This window comes from Vipera berus, assembly GCF_964194415.1.
Source record: "Vipera berus genome assembly, chromosome: 9".
Taxonomy (NCBI): Eukaryota; Metazoa; Chordata; class Lepidosauria; order Squamata; family Viperidae; genus Vipera; species Vipera berus.
This window is the reverse complement of record NC_138212.1, coordinates 12075517-12096923: the sequence shown is the minus strand read 5'-3', so window position 1 is coordinate 12096923 and position 21407 is coordinate 12075517. Positions and strand designations below refer to the sequence as shown.

Below are 21407 nucleotides of genomic sequence, written 5' to 3'. Positions count from 1 at the left end.
CCTGTGCAGGTAATCCCCAATGTACGACCACAATTGAGCCCCAAATTTCTATTGCTAAGCAAGGCAGTTGTTAAGTAAGTTGCGCCCCTTTTTATGACCATTTTGCCACAGTTGTTAAGTGATCCTTAGCTTGTAAGCCGCCCTGAGTCTTCGGAGAAGGGCGGGGTATAAATGGAATTAAAATAAATAAATAAAATAAAATAAATCCACTGCAGTTGTTAAGTGAATAATGAGGTTGTTCTCCCACTGACTTTGCTTGCCAGAAGGCAGCTGGGCAGGTTACAAATGGTGATCACATGACCCTGGGGATGCTACAGTGGTCATAAGTGCAAAAACTAGTCATAAATCACTTTTCCCAGTGCTGTTGTAACTTCCAACAGTCACTAAACAAACGATCATAAGTCAAGGACTACCTGTGATCACACTGCCAGGATACAGTCCTTCTTTAGAGCAGGGGCCCAGCCCTGCTGATTTCTTTTCTGTGGGGAGAATGGTGGCATAGCCGCTATAATTGCTGATGGATGTGGCCAGACAAGACTTCTTTTTGCAAGACCGTTCATTCTGAGCAGCAGCGGAGTTTTTGCTGGCTTCAGGCCCTTCCCTTTAATGCTCAGCCCCACGTGGTTCTCATCATATTTACCCCTTCCTTGAATTCCGATCTCTGAGCAGCCCTTGTGCTAACCTTTGGCCATTCCAGCTCCATCAGGCTACTAAAGTCCTTCCGTGAGGAGAAAAACAGAGAAGTGAATGGAGACCAGATCAACATAATGAACAAGTCGTCTTAGGCTTTTGTTTTGCTTATCTTTTAATGCAAAGAAAACCCAAACAAAACAAATGGCGCTACCCGACTCCTGTAGGGATTTTTTTTTCTTTACAAAAAACCTGCTGTTTTAAAACGGTTGAACTGGTTTACTCTTCAAGTCTTCCAACTCTGAATTTTAACTTCTTAAAATATGGAGAGGGGGACCATAAGCGCTGTGTTATGGCCAGGAAGAAGGCGGGGAAGGAAATCCTTTTTTCACTCCTTTCTCTTCCTTCCCATACGGAAGATACTCAAAACAACCCACACATATCCAGCCTAACAGAAAGGGAGACCAGACCGCCACATTGCTGAAGTGATCTGCCATCCAGACTCCTGTAATCATTTTTTTCCAAAAAAATATGAACATCAAACATACACACACAGAGACGCACACGCACACCTAAGCCAGCATGGTATGGTTTCCCAGAGTGCTGAGTAAATTGCAGGCATGCCCTGTTGGCTGAGCCCAATTCTCCCGCTATGTATACAGATAACTCATCCCCGAACATCCAGATTGTCCATTCTGTACTTGAGAGAGCAGGTGGCCATTGGGTGCTATGTCTGCCGTATCTGTTCCTAGTTTCTCCCTGTATCTGCCTGCATGTGCATAAAGCGTAAGCAATTCCTAGAAATCTTGTAACAACCAAGGGAAAAGAAAACCTGCTGGAGAAAGTACAAAAAGAAAGAGCCAAGAATTCCAATTTTTTAAGCCACAAATGGGCAAACAGCTTAAGGAAAATGTTTTTAAAAAAAACAAAACAAAAAAAACCAATACATTCCAAAGAAGGTTGGTGACCTGATCGATCAAATCAGGTGCTTTGTTTTTCCTCCACTTCCAAAATGCAAAATGCTTGGAAAGTCAGAAACTGACATGGGATCTCCCTTCCTAGGATGTGAAGAATAGCTAAAGATCCAGACGGAAGCTCTTGCTTCAAGGTCATTCTCATCCAGTAGTTATTTCCACTTTGTTTCTGAGACAAACGATCCAAGAAGGGTCACTTCAAATCTGGGTTTACGGACTGCCATCCCTCCTCCCCGAGTGATAACAGCAATGGCTTGTTTCCCCTTTCACTAGGCAGGTAAAATTCCGACTCTCCCTATTCCCACAAACCATCATCCATACTGGAAAGCACAGCCTGCCTGCTCTTTCCCCCCTGGAGAAAATGACTGCTTAAAAAGGATCATCAGCATTTGTGTGAACTTACCTGAAAAGGGGGGATCAAACAAATAAAAAGGTAAGAGGTGAACAAACATTTAGCATGGCAGGATGGCTTGCTGACTAGTCCTCCAAGACTACGATCTCTACATTATGGACTTGATGCTGATGTTCATCAACCTCAGCCACCACCTTTTCCTCAGTCCTCAACTCTGTCCCCAAAATCACAGCTTTCCCCGCTGATTCTTCAGGATCAGCTTCTGGATCAGGTGCTGGGTCTATTTCTATGATTGTCTGTCCATCCTCTGAAGTGCCTTCAACAGCCTGGATGCTAGAAGTCAGGCCAGACTCCATGGCCACCAGTTCCACAGGATTCATCATGGTGGCCACGTTAGCGAGAGCCCCACTGTCCTGCATCGCTGCCGAGCTCAGCAGGGCTAAGCTTGAGGAGGGGTGAAGTGTCACTGTATCGGATGAGCTGGTTTTGGAGGAAGAAACCACCGTGGCATAACGGAAAAGCTGGGAACCTGAGGGCAATGTGTGGACAGTCACTGGGCTGGAGCCCTGGCTGATCGTGGCCATTGGAATGTTGCTAACAGAAAACTGCTGTCCCATGGGTGCGATGGTGATGGGTGAGATGACGGTGAATTGAGGTTGCTGGATGGGAGCCGAGGGGCTTAGAACTGTGGCTGAAGCTGGACGTTTCAACCGGGGCCTTTTGGGAGGCTTTGGAGCATTGACTGGCATCAGGACCACATTCTGAATGGATGGGTTCCTTGCAAGCTTCTTCTGCTCTTCTAGTTGGCGATCTAGTGCTGCAGGAAGTATTAATGGCATAGTCTAGTCAAGGAAACGCTTTGGAAATTGTCAGACAAGCAGCACAAAAGACAAATGGAGATAGGAAAACAATTTCTAGGCATAACATTCGGTCATTTCTCCTGTGCCAAAAGAACAGAACAATGGACAGGAATGTCTGCCTCATGAGGATAACACCAATTACTTTGTGAACAAAAAAAACTGGGATGGAGAGGAGAAACTACTTCTCCAAGTACTGCTTAACCCCATCTCAGAGCTGCAGACTACAGTAGCTTTAAAATTAAAACAACATCATGTACAGGTTTTCAAACCTCCAACGTATACTAAAACTACCAAAAATATTACAGCAAAAATACTGGCCAGAATATAGCTAGTGCCTCTTTGGAAAAGATAAACGTGTATTGTCCCAAAGCTGCTTTTCCAAAAGGCAAGTAGACTTTCTTGGCTTTTTCCTTGAAAACGTTTTGCTTCTTATCCAGGAAGCTTCTTCAGAACTGATGAGTTCTTCTTGAAGCAAAACATTTTCAAGGAAAAAAAAGTTCATCTACCTTTTGGAAAAGCAGCTTTAGGACAACCATCACCTGGATGATTGAGAATCTCCATAGGCATACTGTAAATGTACATTCAATGTCATTAATATACTTTTGGTAATTGTAAGGAATTTGCTGTATTTAACATAAGGAAAATGGGGGAGGAGGAGGAGGAGAATGTACAATGTATAGTTTAGCCTCCACATCAAAAAGGCAAATTTGAGAGAATATGAGTGTACTACTGCAACCAAGCAATCAAGGAATATTTCTTGCACAATTAATTGATGAGCTAAGAAAGTTCAAATTTCAAAATTACCTGCAAGAGTGTTAAGAAATTGCTCCTCTCCCTGATCTGTTTGACTCTTCCTGTTATCCAGCACTCTTTTCACTGTGTCCATCAGACCAAAAGTATGAGCGACGTTATTTAAAACAGCAGCATCTACAGGAAGACATTCACAGATATTGTCTAATATTCTAAATGGGATCCAGCTCCCAGGCAGAAAGAGCTGAGCTATTCCTTGTTTGCCCATGCAGGATTACTTAACACTTTGGTAGCACTTCCTGTCTTGATTATGCAAGATGCACCTACAACAGCCATAGACACTGACACGAAGGAGAGAGTATTTAATAATTGAAAAAGATAGAAAATACTTATAATAATACTATCTTCCTGAATTTTTAGCAACCTACTTGCTCAAGAATTCCAAAGCAGGAGCTGTTCATGCCCTTCTACCCAATTTAGTCTGCAAATAACAGTGCAGGTGAGACTACATCAGAAATTTTACAGTCAACAAGTGCCAAATATAGTATGTAAATTGCAATGAGACATTTTGCAGAAAATAACACATATACAACGTCCTGAAGTGTTTTTTCCCCTTTAGCCTAGGGACAGACCCTCCTGGCATCACTATTGATATATTTTCAGCATAAGGCAGACCCTCTTCCCCCTCCTCCTATTATTATTGTTGTTATTGATCATCGCACAGTCAGCCAGATATTCAAACTGAATTTAGCATTTTTGTCTACCAATCAAGTCTTTATCAAGGAGTTGGGAAAGACAGATCTCGATGTTTGATCTTGTTACAGATATCGTCGCAGGATGGAAGCTGTTCCCAGTAAAGCTTTTGCATTATTATTGTTGTTATTATTATTAATCATTGCACAATCAGATGTTCAGACCCGGTTTGGCATTTTTCTGTTGTTATTATTATCATCAACATTGTCACCTGGCCATTCTAGTATGCTTTAGGAGGGTTTCTTGGTGCTCTCTGAGCTTGCTTGTTTTCTTGCAGACATTTCATTACCCAAACTACCCTAGCACTGATAATATTACCTAGTTTGGGTAATGAAACATCTGCAAGACAACAAGCAAGCTCAGAGAGCACCAAGAAACCCTCATGTCAACCCGGAGCTACAAATATTTTCCTTTATTAGTATGCTTTATAGAAGATTCTTTTTCCAATACTCCTAGCTTCTTCACCCCTGAAGCAACAGGCCTTTCCTCAGGGTGACTGGAAACAATGGGAGCTACATTTAGACAATGAATTGCATTCTGGAAAAAGATGATTTACATGACTTTGATGGATTTTAGTGGGTTTTGGCATTTTCCTACTTTTGACTTTTTTTAGGATTGCACTGCCTTTCAAAATAGTTACTCATAAGAAAATTATCACTGGAAAGTAGTTAATAAAATGGCAAAACAAGCACTATCGACTCATATAATTCACAAAGCATAAATACAAGTACTCCTCGACGTACGACCACAATTGAGCCTAAAATTTCTGTGGCTGTTAACAGCTGTTAAGTGAATTTTGCCCCATTTTACAATCATTCTAGCCACAGTTGTTAAGTGATTCACTGCAATTGTTCAGTTAGTAACTCAGTTGTTACGTAAATGTGGCTTCCCCATTGACGTTCCTTGTCAGGAAGTTGCAAAAGGGGGATCACGTGACCCCTGGACACAGCGGACATCATCAATATGATCCAGTTGCAAGCATCCAAATTCTGATCACGTGACCATGGGGATGCTGCAATGATCGTAAGTGTGAAAAACGGTCATAAGTCACTTTTTCCAGTGATGTTGTAACTTCGAACAGTCACTAAATGAACTGTTGTAAGTCGAGGAACACCTGTAAGGCAGGAAGTCTGCCCTAGTGGTTATCATTTCATATCAACATGGAGACTGCTGACCTCTTACCCACCGGTAATCTGGAAAGGGGACTGGGCAAGCCTTTGCTGGACCCCTCTTAGCACCTCCTCTATCTCTTTCTGAATATTACACACCACTTCTTCCATTAAGCCCACATCCGCAATGCCTTTCCAAAATATCAGCATGTCCTCTGCCACGGAAAGATAAACATTTTTAAAGAAAGAACTGGCAATTATACAACAAAATGTCTACTACTGGGATCAGCAAACTACTATACACTATCAAGCACCTTAAGAAATTGATTGCTAACTTGTCAATCCAACCTACACACTCTTACCTGGAAGTATCACTGAATTAAAAGACGCCAACTCCAGACACACGTAGACCAATGTTTTTCAACCTTGGCTAATTGAAGCTGTGTGTACTTCAGCCCCCAGAATTCACCAGCCAGAGTTCTGAGAGGTGAAGTCAACAAATCTTCAAGTAGTCATTGTTGAGAACACTGATGTACAGTTCATTGGCCGTTTACAAATTATGCTTGTAGCCCATGTATGTTCACAAACAATTGCAACAGGCTGAAAATAGTTTTCAGGGCATGTTAAATAAAACACTAGAAGCCTTTGGTCTTTTGGTGCAAACTGTCAGAGGATCGTTCAAGGAAGGTGCATGCCACTGCTCATGAGTCAGGTTTAGGAGCAGCTTTCCCCAAACTGGGACCCTACAGAAAGATTGAGGATGCAATGCCAAGCGATCCCAACCATCACTGACAAACGTTTGCTTCTCTTACTCTACTTCCTCTCCTTTCCAAAGTGTGTAGAGGAAATGAAAAAAGCGTGCAAGCTCCACAGAGAAACAGGAAGGACCAACCTGAAATCTCCTCTGGGTCTTTCTTGATTCCCTCATCGGTTGCCATAGTGACCGCTGCTGTCATAGCAGAATTCCATTCAATCCCTTCTTCTACACTTTCCTCAGATACTGCAATTTGTGTGATGCTTCCTGCACAAGAGAAGACCAGTCTGATACTCTGCTGCCACAGTAAGTCCTCACCCACCCACACACCTAGGTGATACATCAGGATAAGTTCTGTTAAGCCAACTATTCATCTGTAAATCTATGACTTGATATGACATGATGACAGGGTTCACACCCTCTGTTAAGCCATACACCATAATTTCCAAATTACAATGGCTGGGACCTACAAAATACAGCTCAAAGCAAACAAAGCACATTAGGTCTTAGCACTGTGTGTGAATTCAGTCATTCCACCCCAGCCTTGTCCATTTGACTCTTATCTGGAGATGGCAGTTCCTCAGATTCTCAGCCAGTAGGGTCTCAGTGCTGGCTGGACAGTTTGAGAATTGCTCTCTGAAGATGCCACATCGGGCAGGTTATGCTTTGGGCTGATCAATGTATCCTGAGGACTGGCACAATGAAGCCATTGCTTTTGAAATGTTATGTAAACTCTGTAGATGCTGCAATGAATGAAGAAATGTTTGGGTGTAACTACCACATTGTATATGTTACATTAGTGTCTATTTCAGTTTGATGCTGGCTGGGGAATTCTGAGAGTTTCAAGTCCACCCCAGGTTTAAAGTGGGGTGGCCGAGGTTGAAAGTCCTACCTTTATACAAATTTTTAATGTTCAAAGCCACATCTGAATTGTGTAAAATGTGTGAAATGCTTCACCTTATACATTAAACTTGTTATGCTCTAATTAACTGAAGTAGCTGAACTGAAAAAAAAACCTTTCTCAGAAAAAGAAACAAAATGTGGAGTGGGAAGTAAGATAATATGTCCTCCAACAGTGGGCATGATGCTCTTCTGTCTCAAAGCCCTTTGGATATAGCCCAGTGTGCTCAAGATTAAACCACATGATAAACATTTCACACAGTTCAGGCATGTTGTCAGCCCTTTAAGATAGACAAAGGCTAGAAACAGAAGTTCCTAGAAATGTTGGAAAGTACCTAAATGCAATTAGGATATTGTAACAGAATTTGAAAACCTGTCCAAGCCCCACTCTATTTCAACTTACACTTAATCTAATCAAGGCAGAATTCTAATATGTGAGAGGAGGGAGGGAGAGAGGGAGGGAGGGAGGGGGGGGTGGATGAATGACAAGATAAGCGTGTCTTAATGACCAAGGAATATACTAATCAGCAGGAATTTACTTTTTTACTTTTTTCCTACCATCAGAAGTGGGCGTCTGTACCAGGCTTGGTTGCCCTGGTACTGGGGCCCTGGCACTGCTGAAGAGGAGGTCAAACTTGGTGCTTCGGCAAGTGTTGGTGCACACTTTGTCATGCTGATAGAAGTCAATTTGCCCAGAGTCCATCATCTTTCTGCACATTGAACGGAAAACAAAACAGTCATCTCAGGGGTGAAAATCTGTTCAAAGAACTGTCTTAAGAGAAAAATGTAAAAAGATGAAGCTTTTGACTGTCATGCATCAAATAATGCTCAGTCCCCTTTAGCTTATGCATAACTGCAGTCATATAATTTAACAGAAAGGTTAATATGAGGTGTATGGTTCTGTGTCGTAAGAAATTTCTCTTTCCATCCAAATTTATTCAGCAATGTGGAAAGGAATAACAACTATAATTTACTGGACCCTCCATAGTGGCCCTCATTATTCATTGGAGGCTGTTCCAGCCCAAAGACTGTGGGATAATAAAATCAAGGATAATGAGAGCCTTACAAGAATACTTTATAATTGGGCAAAACACCTCCATCGTTTTGTGCGTATTACACACCCAGAAAAATTCTCCAAAGGTTCTCTCCCAAATAGAGCCATATGCATCATTAATGATGATCTCTAATTTGTATTACCAGCTTTAGGCACTTGAAACTGCAGTTAAGGAAACCATGAATAACCCTAATACCTGTAAGATCAAAGTCTTATTCCAGAACCCCCCATCTAACATTCTATATAAAATGGTCCTTGAAATCAATGGGGGCTTTTATTAGGAAAGTTCCATATTTTAAAATACATAGGTTTGAACTCTCAGAACCATTTTTGTTTGGCAGGAAATGACCGGCACCATAGTTTTAAGGAGAGAGGAAGACTTCTACCCAGGCGTCTGCACCAGAGTTTTGGTACAGCTAGTCCTTGACTTACAACCATTCATTTAATGACTGTTCAAAGTTACAACAGCACTGGAAAAAGTGCTGTTTTTATGCCCGTTTTCACACTTATAACATTGCAGCATCCCCATGGTCACATGATCAAAATTCTGAGGCTTGCCAACTGGTTCATATTTGTGATGGTTGCAGTGTCCCAGGGTCATGTGATCACCTTTTGTGACCTTCTGACAACAAAGCCAATGGGGACGCCAGATTCACTTAGCAACTGTGTTACTAACCTAATTCACTGAACAATTGTGACAAGAAAGGTCGTAAAATGGGGCAAAACTCAATTGTCTCGCTTAGCAACAGAAATTTTGGGCTTAATTGTGGTCATAGGTTGAGGGCTACCTGTACATGACAAGACGGTTACCTCAACATGATTCCTCCTAGGCGGATGGCTCGCTTCCAGTCCTTCAGGGTGGACTTGCCAGCCAGGTGAACAAAGTGCTTGGGGCTGATAAGCTGGTCATTGAACTATCAAAAGAGGAAGGAACCATTTATTTTCTCATGGTAAGGATATAATCCAACAATTCAGTCTTCAAGGCAACACCCATTATTCATGGATACATGTGATCAAGACACACTAGGACTTTGTTAATACAACCTGGGCTTTGTGATTTCAGGCTGACACTGGGCAATTTGCAGACTTGTTTGAGGATAAAAGTGAGTGGATAAGTGGTAGAATTTTGGCCATCTAATTATATATTGTAGAATGGGATTCTCAAACATATATTATGGCAGATATAACTCCATGTTCTTCCTACAGTGGTGTCCAAGTCATTGTGGCAGGGGGAGGTGTCTCCTCCTTGCAAGAATGAAATAAAGGCATTACCTTCAACACTGCCACCTAAATATTTTATTACTAAGAGTTTTATGTGTACCAAATACTCCTGTGCATATCCAGTGGAAAGCGGGACATTTTTCAAAGAATACTCCTGTCATAAACCCAGCAACACAGAACAAAAAGAAAGAAAGTGAGCTGGCAAATTCACTTTCACCATGGTATTTACCTTAACACATTTGACATTGATTCCTGGACACACAAACTTTTTCCAGAGCAACATGGCCTTGCTATCTCCACAGGTAATGGGATAGGCAATCTCAATTTCCTCATTGCTTTCAAGGGCACTGGCATCTGCAGATGGAAATGGAGACGTTTGGGAGACATATAGAGATCTCCATGCTGATTCATCTAACCCAGGTTTGTTCAGCCTTGGCATCTTTAAGACTTGTGGACTTCAACTCCCAGAATTCTCCAGCCCACCCAATTCTGGGTTGAAGTCCACAGTTCTTAAAAGGTGACAAAGCTGGACACCTCTGATCTAACCCAAAGGCTGGAAAGGACTCAGACATTTTCTCATCCTGTATCTTTTAACCTGGAGATCCTAAGTATGAACTAGGGATACTCTTGTATGAAAAATCACATGGCAAGCCATTATTTCTTTCTTTAAAAATACTCCCTTTTTATGACCCTTTGATCCCTTAATTCGGGGTAGAATCAAGGCAACTGGATGGAGCTGAGCATTTACTAGCCGGATAGCCTTCCTGACACCACGTAGAATTTGTAGCACATATTTTTTTCTTTGCACCTTAGGAAAGAAACATCTGCCGCTACCTAGGATTGAACTCTCAACCTGAGTGAGAGGCAAGCATCTTCACCACTAGGCCACCACACCACTCAACTTCTTTCTTAGAGACACTGATAAAACTATGTAATTTGTTTCATATTTACAACCTACAATGGAACCATAAATATTGTACTATATATGTATTTAGACAAGCATCGGAGTAGAGTTTCGTAATAGCCAGAAGAGTTCCAAGTATAAAAGGAATATGATTCATTGTTGTCCTTGTTGCTATTAACAAGGCAGGGTTTCTTATGGACTGAGTTCAATCTTACTGTACTAATACATGGTCTGATTTGTTGAACTCAGCCATAAATCATGATATACAAATCACAACCCAGCCAGGAATCATGGTACATAAATTTCAGTGGCTAGACTCACACTGTACACCAAGCCAAAATTAAACTACAATATAAGTGCAAAGTACCTAGAAAATCATGTTTGAATTACATGTTTTGGAAAATGTAGATCTTTGGGATACTAGCCCCACAATCTCACACTCTTGAATATCCAATATAATATGCAAATTTATACAACACTTTCACAGGAAGAGATGGTGAAAGAAAGCTCCCTCTTAGTTCAAGAATCCTTTTTTTCCATGGATTCTGGTTTTTTTCAGTGCTACAGGCTTTATTCCACCTTGTGAAAATATGTAGAAAGGTTGGTATTTCCCTTAATTATATGAAGTGGGGGAAAAGCTACCATCCGTGCCAGTAACTATTGCAGAAACTGTTATGCTCCAGGATCAGCCCATTTCCGCCTTTGCTGAGCCAAGTTTTGCTTTGGAGGAAAGACAGTGGACATAGTATTTCTTTTTCAGTGTTGTCCTCTCAATATTAACCCAGGGATGTACAATGGACTGAGAGGCAGTGACTGCATTAAAGCCATTCGGTGCATCCAAGTTCATCATGTCTTCCTGGTCCTGCTTCAGCACACTAACCACTGCACACACAGCCTGCAGGCTTTACCCAAAGCACCCCTATTACACTGCAGTACAAATGAGCTAACATAAAACTGGTGCATCATTATCACTGAGAACTCACCGATGCCATCTTCAAGTTTGTGTATGGTATGTGTTTCTACAGCCATCACAGCCGCATTCGTTTCAGAGGTCTCTTGATAAATCCTGCTGTAAGTGTGGCAATAAGTACACAAATGATACAATTATTTGAAAAAGGGTGACATGAAAGAACACCTCCCCTCCACATCAACCTGTGTACCCCTAGCATCAGAAGAGATCATATTTATGGAACTTTCCGTAAATTGTTCCATATTAATGGGAATTTGGCACTGTTCAACAGCAACCCAAAATCTTAATTTTAATAGTTCAGCTTTTGGTTATTCTCTTCCCATCGGTTTATATGGCAATAACCTGTTGTTAGACCTATCAATGTTAGTTTGATATATTTGACATTAATATTATGCAAGTTTCCCTCCATAATATTTTATTTTGGATTACATAAACATTTGTATAAAAAGTAATATTCATAGCAGTATTTTTTTCACCAATTTCATAAGGGATACCGTACTTTTTATCTCAAAGGAAAGTTAATGTCATGATAATCAAGTTCTGTTGCTGTAGCTGAAAGGACTCAAGTCTACATACAAGAAAGGAAATTGTTATTAAACAGTAGAACCTGTTTTGATGCAACTTGCTTCACAGTGGAATGAACTGACTGGGGGGGCTGACCTCTTCTTTATTAGGAATGCTGTACCACTTGCAGGTTGATCAAATTGTCCTTAACTTTGATTCTGTCCTCTATCCAACCATAAAATGAACGATGGAGTTCCTTCATATTTTTAGCGTATCTAGAATTTCCCAGTACCTCAAACTCTTGTTAAAATTCCATCTTCTGCACAATTGGTAAATCACAAGAGTTTCATCTTCTTTCATGCCTGCATTCTTAATACTCCTTGCAACAGTCCTCTAAACCCTCAATTTGGGCAAAATTACTTAGGAATATTTTGTATTGCTCTTGGCATGTCACTCACCCTTGTTGCACTGGCTGTAGTTGTAATATAACCTGGGTTTTTGTATCTTCTGGGTTTCCCCCCTCTGTTCCTTCAGTTGGCACAACAACCACATCTCCTACAGGAATGCTTACTTCAGCATTTGCCATTTGTTCACATGAAGTCTGAGCCACCGGGTGACAAGTATGCTGTAGCGGACAATAAACAACCGAGGCAACCTTGATTTGGGAGTTGAGGAGAACTGTAATCTCTAATTGCACACAATTATCATATTCTATAATAGTAGGTCAAAAGGGACCACATACGTGATAAAAATATCCCCAACACCTCTGGGGCTTCTCTTAATAGTCTTAACCTCTTCTCACAACCTACAATTGCTCTCAGAATAATTGACCAACCTATCTACCACTATTGCCTTGGGAACTCAAAAGTGGCTTGGCCTTGTTAGCTTTTTTGCACGGTTTAAGAGGTTATTGTGACAGCAATTAAAAGATGCACAGGCATTCCCTTTTTTTCTCTATTCTGGGCTATACCTGCTACAGCAGAAGCATGAGCCATCTGAAAACAAGAGGGGGTATTTTTACATAACTATTATTTTATAATGAACTTGAATTCATTAGAAAGTGAAAGCTGCAGTCCCATATACAATTGGCTTAGCCGACTACCTACGGTAGTACCTAGCTGATTTGCTTTTTCTTTTTTTTAAACCAAGCAATTAGGCTGAAGCACTGAACAGTGTCACTCAATATGCAGAGAAAGCTGGAAAGCCTCTCTGCAATGATCGATGTATCTATAGAGGGCTTGAAAAATATGTAATGGTGACTTGGATCTTGGTGGGAGGCATTTGCTGCTTTTAAGTGATTCAAGAATGTGGGAGTTGCTTTTGCTTTCTCTTTGTTCCTTTGCCAGCAGAACAATACCAGAACCAAACCCCCTCTCCAAAAGGACCCCCCAAATGCAATTTTGGCTATTGGTTGCTCCCAGATCAGGAGATGAGCTGTGGAAGCAAGGATTTATGGAATTTCCACTAAGACTAGTCATACACATGATTCTTTGGAAATAAGAACTTTAACACAAAACCCTATTTCATATGTGAAATTGTATGGTTTCCTTGTTTTCAGATTCAAAATCACAGGCCATTGTTACTGCAGGATCAGATGATCAGTCCAACAAATTCAACTTCACACTACCAACCAGCCCCTCCTGCTGGCTGTAGAAAACTCATTAGCAGTAGACAAATGTTAATGCCAGTTCCTCCTCTCATTTTGCATCAGAGGATACCCAGAGAAATACTGTGGTAGTATTGAATCTGAAGGTTAGATATAACTGACTTTTCTGTCTAATAATCTTTCTAGAACTGTTCTAAACCCCTCTTAGTTGTCATTCTATTACACAATAACAATGAATTTTAAAAATTATTCAGTATGTAAAAATGTATTTTATTGTGTCACTTAAAGGCAAGATTGAAATGATTAATGATTAATCTCTGACCCATGTTGGAAAATAGTTCTTTTAAGACATGTCTGAATTCAGGATAAATTGAATGAGACTGCTCATCAGTTCAATGGTTATCAGCTAGAGCTATTTTATAGAGTATTTGCCTCAAATAAATTCCCCTGGATGTTAATGGATTTACTTCTACAAAAGCAGAAACAGTATCATAGCTTTCCTAATTTACTTTTAGGTAAGTCCAAATGAATTCAGTACTGTTTATGCTTAATCAAATCACAGCCATTATTTTAGATTAATGGAAGTAATGCCATAAATATCGGCAGGCAATAATAGAAGGCTCAGAATGCCGTAGCTGCTTATTGTTATGGGAAAACAAAAGGTGAGGCAAGCAAGAACATTATTTGCATCTTTATTTTTTAAAAAAATAAATAAGGTTTAGCAGTTTTCTTCATACGAAACAGAGTTGTCCAATCAACAATGGTATCCTTCCAATAATGGTGCCAGGTCATCAATTTTGTCATTTTAAAAAGCCAAAAAAACCCAAACCACCCCTTAACACTGAATAGTGTTATCGTGGTGATAGAAGAGGGACATTTAAGGACCATTTCAGCTGTGATTTTTTTTTAATTTGGAAAAGCATTGTTTTCTAGAAATGCAATCCCAAAGCCAGCATTGTGCCACATTAGCATTGCCATTAAAAAAGAGGGGCATGGAATGCAATTGCTTCTTATTGCAATTTATTTGTTTTTATTCTACAGAAATCAAGGCAGCGTTGTCATCATTTCTCATTTATAAAGAATGCCAATTCTTGGTAAGCCACACTTTGATCTCGGCTACTCCAACAGGTTGTTTAAATTTATCCTACATCCCACTGCAACCACCAGTCTGTTATCTAACATAGTGTAATGGATATTCTGTACCATAAATCAGATTTTCACCGAGCCTGGCTCCTGCTCTAATAATGTATTAAATTGGAATGCAGCCCAGAGACAGGCTGTTAAACATACAGCAATCCTAGTTTCCTTCAGTTTTAATTTCTGTTATGGATCCTACTTAAAACCGGTGGCGGGCTTCTCTTTTGAGTTTTGACTCAGTTTAAAGAGTTTGATTAACCCCGGACGATTTCGTCATTAAACGGGGACGAGCTTTTAGCTCGGCCAGGGAAGGCACTCCTCAATCCGGCCGCCTCAGGAAGGAAGTCGGGGCTTCGAACCAAGTGGCCTCTCTGCTCGGGAAACCGCGAATTGCAAGCCGTCGGCGGTTCTTCCCTCAGAAGCGCGAGCATCAAAGGCGGCGAAACTCGCTCCACTCGCTCCCCGCCCCGCCCGGCGGTTCCAGGGGAGAGCCGGCGGGGCAGAGCAAAGCGGCCCGAGCGTCTCTTTTCTTTTGTTTGCGCCTGGCCCGACCTCACGCCCGAAGACTCCAACTGCCATCATCCCCAGCTCGCCAGGCCACTGGGGATGATGAGAGGTGGCGGTGGCGGTGGCGGCACGAGGCTGAGGGGAAACAAGCCCGCGCGGGCCGCCCGGCAAGGGCTCTCCTGACTGGGCGCTCAGGGCGAGTTCGACCGCGCCCGCGCGTCTGAGGGGAAAGCCCGCCTCCCCCCGCCGGCCCCGCCCCCTCGCCTGCCCCGCGAGCCCCTCAGCCCTCCGTGGCCCCGCCCCTCTTCCCTTGCTTCAGGCCAGGCGCAGCAGCAGCCGCCTCCTCCTCCTCCTTTCCCCACCCTCCACTATTCTCCCCCCCCCCGCAGCGGCGCTGCGACGTCCGCTCTCCCGGCGGCGGCACGTACGGCGGGGTAGCGGCCGTGCGCCCTCCCAACGCAACCCCCTCCCTCGTCGCCACGCACTCTGCGTCCCGGCTCCCGTAGCGCAGCGGCAGCAAGAACGTCGCCCTGCGTTCCCTCTCCCCCCCCCCGTTACCGTCTCCGAGCGGCCGAGTCCGGGGCTGGGGGGGGTGGGAGGAGGGAGGGAGCATGCGCAGGAGCTGCAGCGGCTCGCCTGCCAGGACTTCCGGCCGCCTCCTCTCTCTTAAAGGGACCGCGAGAGCCAAAGCAGTTTTTGCGCTCCTGCGGCTGTGCGCGATGGGATGTCTTTGGGGGCGGGGGAAAAGGGTTGCCTTTGAAGCCTTTGGGCACGCCGGTCTCCGCTGAGCGAGGGTCGGCTCTTCTCAGCCGTTCTGCCGACTGCCAGAGTGGCTGCTGCTGTGTTAATAACATCTGCAAGTTTTGCAGCTATTGTATATAGTTAACTTAATCAAAATAGGTAATGGGACTGTGAGGCAACATTCTCAGGAATGCTCTCATTTATTATTATTTATTTTATTAATCCCATTTATATCCCGCCCTTCTCCGAAGACTCAGGGCGGCTTACAATTTAAAGCACAAATCAATGTGCTTAGCAATAGCTAATTAATTAATTCCATGCACGGATCGTTAAGTTTCCAATTCAAAGCAGGGCCTTTTCATTCTAATCCAAATACAGGTAGTCCTCAACTTACAACAGTTTGTTTAGTGACCGTTTGAAGTTACAGCGGCACTGGAAAAAGTGACTTATGATCGTTTTTCAGACTTATGACTTATGACATGGTCACGTAATTAAAGTTCAGACGTTTGGCAACAGAGTCATGTTTATGACGGTTGCTGTGTCTCGGGGTCATGTGATCTCCTTTTGCGGCCTTCTGGCAAGCAAAGTCAATGGGGAAGCCAGATTCACTTAGCAACCGTGTCACTAATTTAAAAAGTGCAGTGATTCACTTAACTACTGAGGTCGTAAAATGGAGCAAAACTCACTTAGCAAATGTCTCAGTAACAGAAATTTTGGGCTCAAATTATGTTTGTAAGTCGAGGGCTACCTGTAACGGTTTTCCTGCTGCAAATATTTATTTTCTGGGAATTTCACTCTTATCACTTCTAAACTACCAGAAATCCAGAGACCTGCTAAATGGCAAGCTACAGTAACGGAGAATTTATGTCTTGACTGTCATCCAGTGATCTGGATATTTACAGCCCAAAGACAGCAGCCCTAGTCCCATTGCTCTGCATTTCGTGTGTTTGATGGAAGTTCCTGCCAAATCTGGAAGGAGACGGGAAGACCCTTGTGTGACTTTCAGCAAATAAATGTTATGCCCAGCTGATGGCGCCAGCAGCCTTCTGATTCTTTCTCAACCTCCTTAACATGTGTGGACTTCAACTCTCAGAATGCCCTAGTTGGGCTGGGAAATTCTGGCAGTTGAAGTCCACACATCTTAAAGGGTCTGAAGTTAACAAACGCTGGAAAGGCTTAGGGCACAAAGCAAAAGGTTTGTGCTGTTAAGTCTCCAGTAACAAGATACCTCACTGTCTGCAATTTACTTTTACACCCATGTCTTTATAGCTATAATCCCTTAAGAGGTATTGACCCAGTTCACAGGGGACATAATATGGTTTTGACTTCACCCAAAACCATCCTTAGGTTTAAATAACCCAACTGGAGTTTATTTAGCAAATGGCAACTAAGTAAGTCAAAGTTTAGAATGATGCAGGAACCTAGCCATGGAGAAATCAAAAGGTGCCAGATAATATCTAATCAGGTAAAGGTAAAGGTTCCCCCGCACATGCGTGCTAGTCGTTTCCAACTCTAGCGGCCGGTGCTCATCTCCATTTCAAAGCCGAAGAGCCAGCGCTTGTCCGAGGACGTCTCCGTGGTCATGTGGCTGGCAGGACTAGACACCAAAGGTGCACGGAACGCTGTATCTAATCAATAAACTATCAATAATGTTTTGGCACAACCTGGTAGTTTCTCATCTCAATCTTGCAAAGAAGGTGACCTCTCCACTGTCCCATTGGATCCAAGCAGAGCTGACATTGGACAGATGCCAGAATGCAAACTCCCAATAATTAAATGATTTTCTCCATAAACCCCCAAATTAATTACCAGCCTGGGGTCTTGGAAAAAAATAAAGAGGCTCAGGATTGTTTGGTATATTGTCAATCCCCCCCCCACCCAGCATAGTAAATTCACCAAGCCAGATTTATGTAGCTCAAACCATAGTTTAATACACTAGAATGACTGCTTTCATTTAAAACACTAAGTCTTTAAACCCTGGTTTCTGACCCCTAATAGCTCAGATATGTTTGTTCTTGGCTCAGTGCTGTGCCTCAAATCTATCATTTTTAAAAAAATTATTAATTCATTTTCAGTCTTAATGTCTGATTTTGTAATTGTAATGTATCAATATTAGAGGTACAGCAGAATGAATACATTTCCAGAGAAGTCAACACTTTATTTATTAGAATTATATCCTGTCTTTTCGCACAGGAGCTCAAAGCAGATTTTGTAGTGTTCTCTCCCCTTGTTTGTCTCCACAACAACAACCACGTGAGGTGGGTTGGACTAAAAGTCATCCATCCAGCTCTCATGCCTAAGATGGGACTAGAACTCGGTGTCTCCTGGTTTTCTAGGCCAGCACCTTAACCCCTACACCAAACTATCCAACCTGAGTTTAGTTCTCTGTTCTTCATCAACACTAAACAGAGTGTTTCACACAAACTGCCTTCCTTTGGCTGATTCAGCCTAATAATTAAAGGGCTGATAATAATAATCAGCCAAAGATGTTGATGGTAGTGACTGAATACACTACTACATGCAGAGGTTTACCTGGAGAAGTTGGTTAAATTCCAAGTGGAGAACAAAATAAATGAAGTGAATGTTAGTTAAAAAAAACCTCAAATTGGTTTACGTAACAGAAACATGACTATAAAAATATGAGATGTTTAGAAAAGTAAAACAAAAGCACTATAATCTATTACCTACCATAAAACCAAGAGTAGTTAGAACAAGTCAACTGCCTTGAATACACAACAAAGAATACAAACCATAAAAACAAACCAACGCCTCTGATGAAATTAGTTGCCAAGGTTCAACGCCTCTGCTTTAAACCACCTTTGCTATATTGTGACCAAACCAGCTGCCTTTTCTTTTTCAGGGCTCAACACCCAACCTATGGTCAAGAAACCATTTATTATTATTATTATTATTATTATTATTATTATTATTATTATTATTATTATTATTATTATTATTATTATTATTATTATTATTATTTTATAGAATAGAGCTGGAAGGGACCTTGGAGGTCTTCTAGTCCAGCCCCCACCCCACCCCACACCCACCCACACCCCCCACCCCTTAAGCAGGAGAACCTACACCATTTCAGGCAGGTAATAATAATAATAATAATAATAATAATAATAATAATAATAATAATAATAATAATAATAATAATAATAATAAAGTTGGAAGGGACCTTGGAGGTCATCTAGTCCAACCCCCTGCTCAGGCAGGAAACCTTATACCATTTCAGGCAAATGGCTGTCCAGTCTCTTCTTAAAAACCTCCAGTGTTGGAGCATTCACCACTTCTGGAGGCAGGTTGTTCCACCGGTTAATTGTTCTAACTGTCAGGAAGTTTCTCCTTAGTTCTAGGTTGCTTCTCTCCTTGACTAGTTTCCATCCGTTGCTTCTTGTCCTGCCTTCAGGTGCTTTGGAGAATAGCTTGGCTCCCTCTTCTTTGGGGCAGCCCGTGAGATACTGGAACGCTGCTATCATGTCACCCCTCACCCTTCTCTTCGTTAAACTACACATACCCAATTGTCTAGTCTTTTCTTAAAGATCTCCAGTGATGGGGCGCCCACGATTTCTGGGGGTGATTATAAGGTGTGTTAAGAAAGGGCAGAAGGACCCTACCCCGATCTCTTTGTGCTTCCCCCTCGAACTAGGATTTCGATGACTCTCGATCCACCCCTTTCCCCCTTTCTAACACCGTTTCGTCGTGGTTTTCCACCACCACCACCCTCCTCGATGAGGGCTGATTGCCTCGGTTTTTGGACAGCTGGCGGGCTGGGCGTCGACCGCTCTTCCTCGACGGGGCAGCGAGACCCGTCTTGGAAAAGTTAGTGGCTCGGGCGGGGCCAATGACCGACGGGAGGCTCGTCCCCTTCAGCCAATCGCGCGAGGCGGGGGGTCGAAGCGAGCGCGCGCCGGCCGCCGCCAGCTGCAGACGGGCGCTGTTCGGCCAGCGGAGGCGATCGAGCGGGCAGATCCTGCCGTGGCGCCGATCGACGATGCGCCGGGGGCTCCGAGGTGCGCTCCGGCTGCTCCAGTTGCTGTGGTGGCCCCTGGACCTCTCGACGGCCAGCAGTCAGGCGGGTAAGTCGCGGCTACGGCAGCGCGAATCGGCCGGCTTGTTAAGCGGAGTGGCTTTGGAGCGAGAGGGGACGTTGAACGAGGAAAGGAGGCTGGCGAAAGGAGCGCGACAGCTTGAGGGAAAAACGCTTTGCGCCACCTTCTCTCCCAAGCTTTGCTTGTCAGAGGCGCTGCGTGACAAGCACGAGGCCCAGCGCCTCTGGAAAGCATCAAGATAAGGAAGAAAATGCTTAAGAAGGAAGAAGGGGGGGATTTAATAGAGGTAGTCCTTGAATTACGACCACAACTGAGCGCAAAATTTCATGTGGCTAAGTGAGACATTTGCGAACTGAGTTTTGCCCCGTTTTACGATCCTTTCTTGACACCGTTGTTAAGTGAATCCCTGCAGTTCTTAGTGACACGGTTGTTAAGTGAATCTGGCTTCCCTACTGACTTTACATGTGGGAAGGAAACCCACCAACCCCCCGCCACTGCCGCCGCCAGACACTGCAACCATCATAAATATGAGTCAATTGACAAGCGTCTGAATTTTGATCTCATGACTGTGGGGATGTGCAATGGTTGTATGTGGAAAAAATGGTCATGTCACTTTTTTCACTGCCATTGTAAGTTTGAATGGTCACTAAATGAACTGTTGTAAGTCGGGGAGTACTTGTCTTCCAAATCAGCAGGGCTCTCTTCAGAGAAAAACAGGGGTTCTTTCCACACTTAGATCTAGCTTGCATGTTTGTAAAGAAGCAGCTTCACTATCGCCTGTTGAATCAATGTCTGGGTTTGTGCCATACTGTGGGCTGAACTCGCAAGCCATTGTCTGCAAACCACAGTGGCTCTGGCAACATGCCAAGTCACAAACCAGTCCCTTTTTGACAGCACAGCTGAAAGAGCTGAGTTGTTAAATTAGTGGTTAAGGCTGGAAGAAAGCTACTATTTTAGGGTAAGAGCAATTGCTGAAAGTAGATCGTCTTTTTTTCCAAAGCTGAATTGACTCGAGAAAAGTTTCTCTTCCCCAACAGTCACAATTTGTCTCTTCTGGGCTGTGGCAAATAACTCTTTGTTGTTTTGCTTCTGATTAATTATCAAATGGCCACAGTCAGCTAAGATTTCTTTAATGAAAGGAGTTGCAGCCCTGGGAGAAACACAGCTGATTCTTTTGCAGAAGGTCACTGTTCCATGGCAGCACATTTGCCTGTGGAAACAAAATCTAAACAGGATCCTGATGTGAAATTATTTATCATCCAAAGGGTTGTGTGAATAACAGCTCAAAGAACCATGGAAATAATTTTCCAGGTTTATGGGTAGTCCTTGACTTACGACCACAAGTGAGAACAGAATTTCCATTACTAAACAAGGCTGTTTTTAAGTCATACCCGATTTTACAACCATTTTTGCCAAAGTTAAGCAAAGCACTGCAGTTGGCAGATGAATCATACAGTCATTAAATGAATCCGGCTTCCCGCATTGACTTTGCTGATGGGAAGCTGGCTGGGAAGTTTCCAAATGGGGATCACATGAGCCCAGGATGCTGCAACCATTGTAAATACAATCCAGTTGTCAAGCACCCAAAGTTCGATCACATGACCACGAGGATCCTGCAAGAGTCAC

At 42.9% G+C, this 21407-nt stretch overlaps 2 protein-coding genes across 6 annotated transcripts in view; one reads left to right on the top strand and one right to left on the bottom strand.

The window, feature by feature from the left end:
* Window positions 1-1553: 1553 nt before the first annotated feature.
* GMEB1 (glucocorticoid modulatory element binding protein 1) lies at window positions 1554-18565 on the bottom strand. 5 transcript variants are annotated; one of them, XM_081334730.1, is made up of 10 exons: window positions 18477-18565; window positions 12194-12360; window positions 11245-11327; window positions 9587-9711; window positions 8947-9050; window positions 7641-7792; window positions 6321-6449; window positions 5506-5643; window positions 3621-3743; window positions 1554-2773 (listed from the first exon to the last, which is right to left on the bottom strand). In XM_081334730.1, exons 1-10 carry the CDS (start codon window positions 18477-18479, stop codon window positions 2082-2084), a joined length of 1716 nt encoding a protein of 571 aa, XP_081190856.1. In that variant the 5' UTR covers window positions 18480-18565; the 3' UTR covers window positions 1554-2081. The 5 variants fall into 5 exon arrangements, with proteins under 5 accessions (XP_081190856.1, XP_081190855.1, XP_081190858.1 ...); XM_081334729.1 differs by having other exon boundaries at window positions 11245-11330; window positions 18477-18563; XM_081334732.1 differs by lacking the exon at window positions 18477-18565 and adding an exon at window positions 15544-15585 and having other exon boundaries at window positions 11245-11330.
* Window positions 18566-19677: 1112 nt separating this feature from the next.
* LOC308672008 (discoidin, CUB and LCCL domain-containing protein 1-like) overlaps window positions 19678-21407 on the top strand; it is a 29513-nt gene continuing 27783 nt past the window's right edge. Inside the window, exon 1 of the mRNA XM_081334545.1 lies at window positions 19678-19808. Within this exon, the coding sequence (XP_081190671.1) occupies window positions 19724-19808 (85 nt within the window). The 5' untranslated portion in view covers window positions 19678-19723. The remainder of the gene's footprint in view (window positions 19809-21407) is intronic.

Coding starts and splice junctions, on each gene's coding strand:
- GMEB1 (XM_081334729.1), bottom strand. Junction 11,331..12,193: donor CTACAGCCAGTGCAACAAGG/GTGAGTGACATG, acceptor CCACACTTACAG/CAGGATTTATCAAGAGACCT. Junction 2,774..3,620: donor ATTTCTTAACACTCTTGCAG/GTAATTTTGAAA, acceptor TACTTCCTGCAG/CACTAGATCGCCAACTAGAA.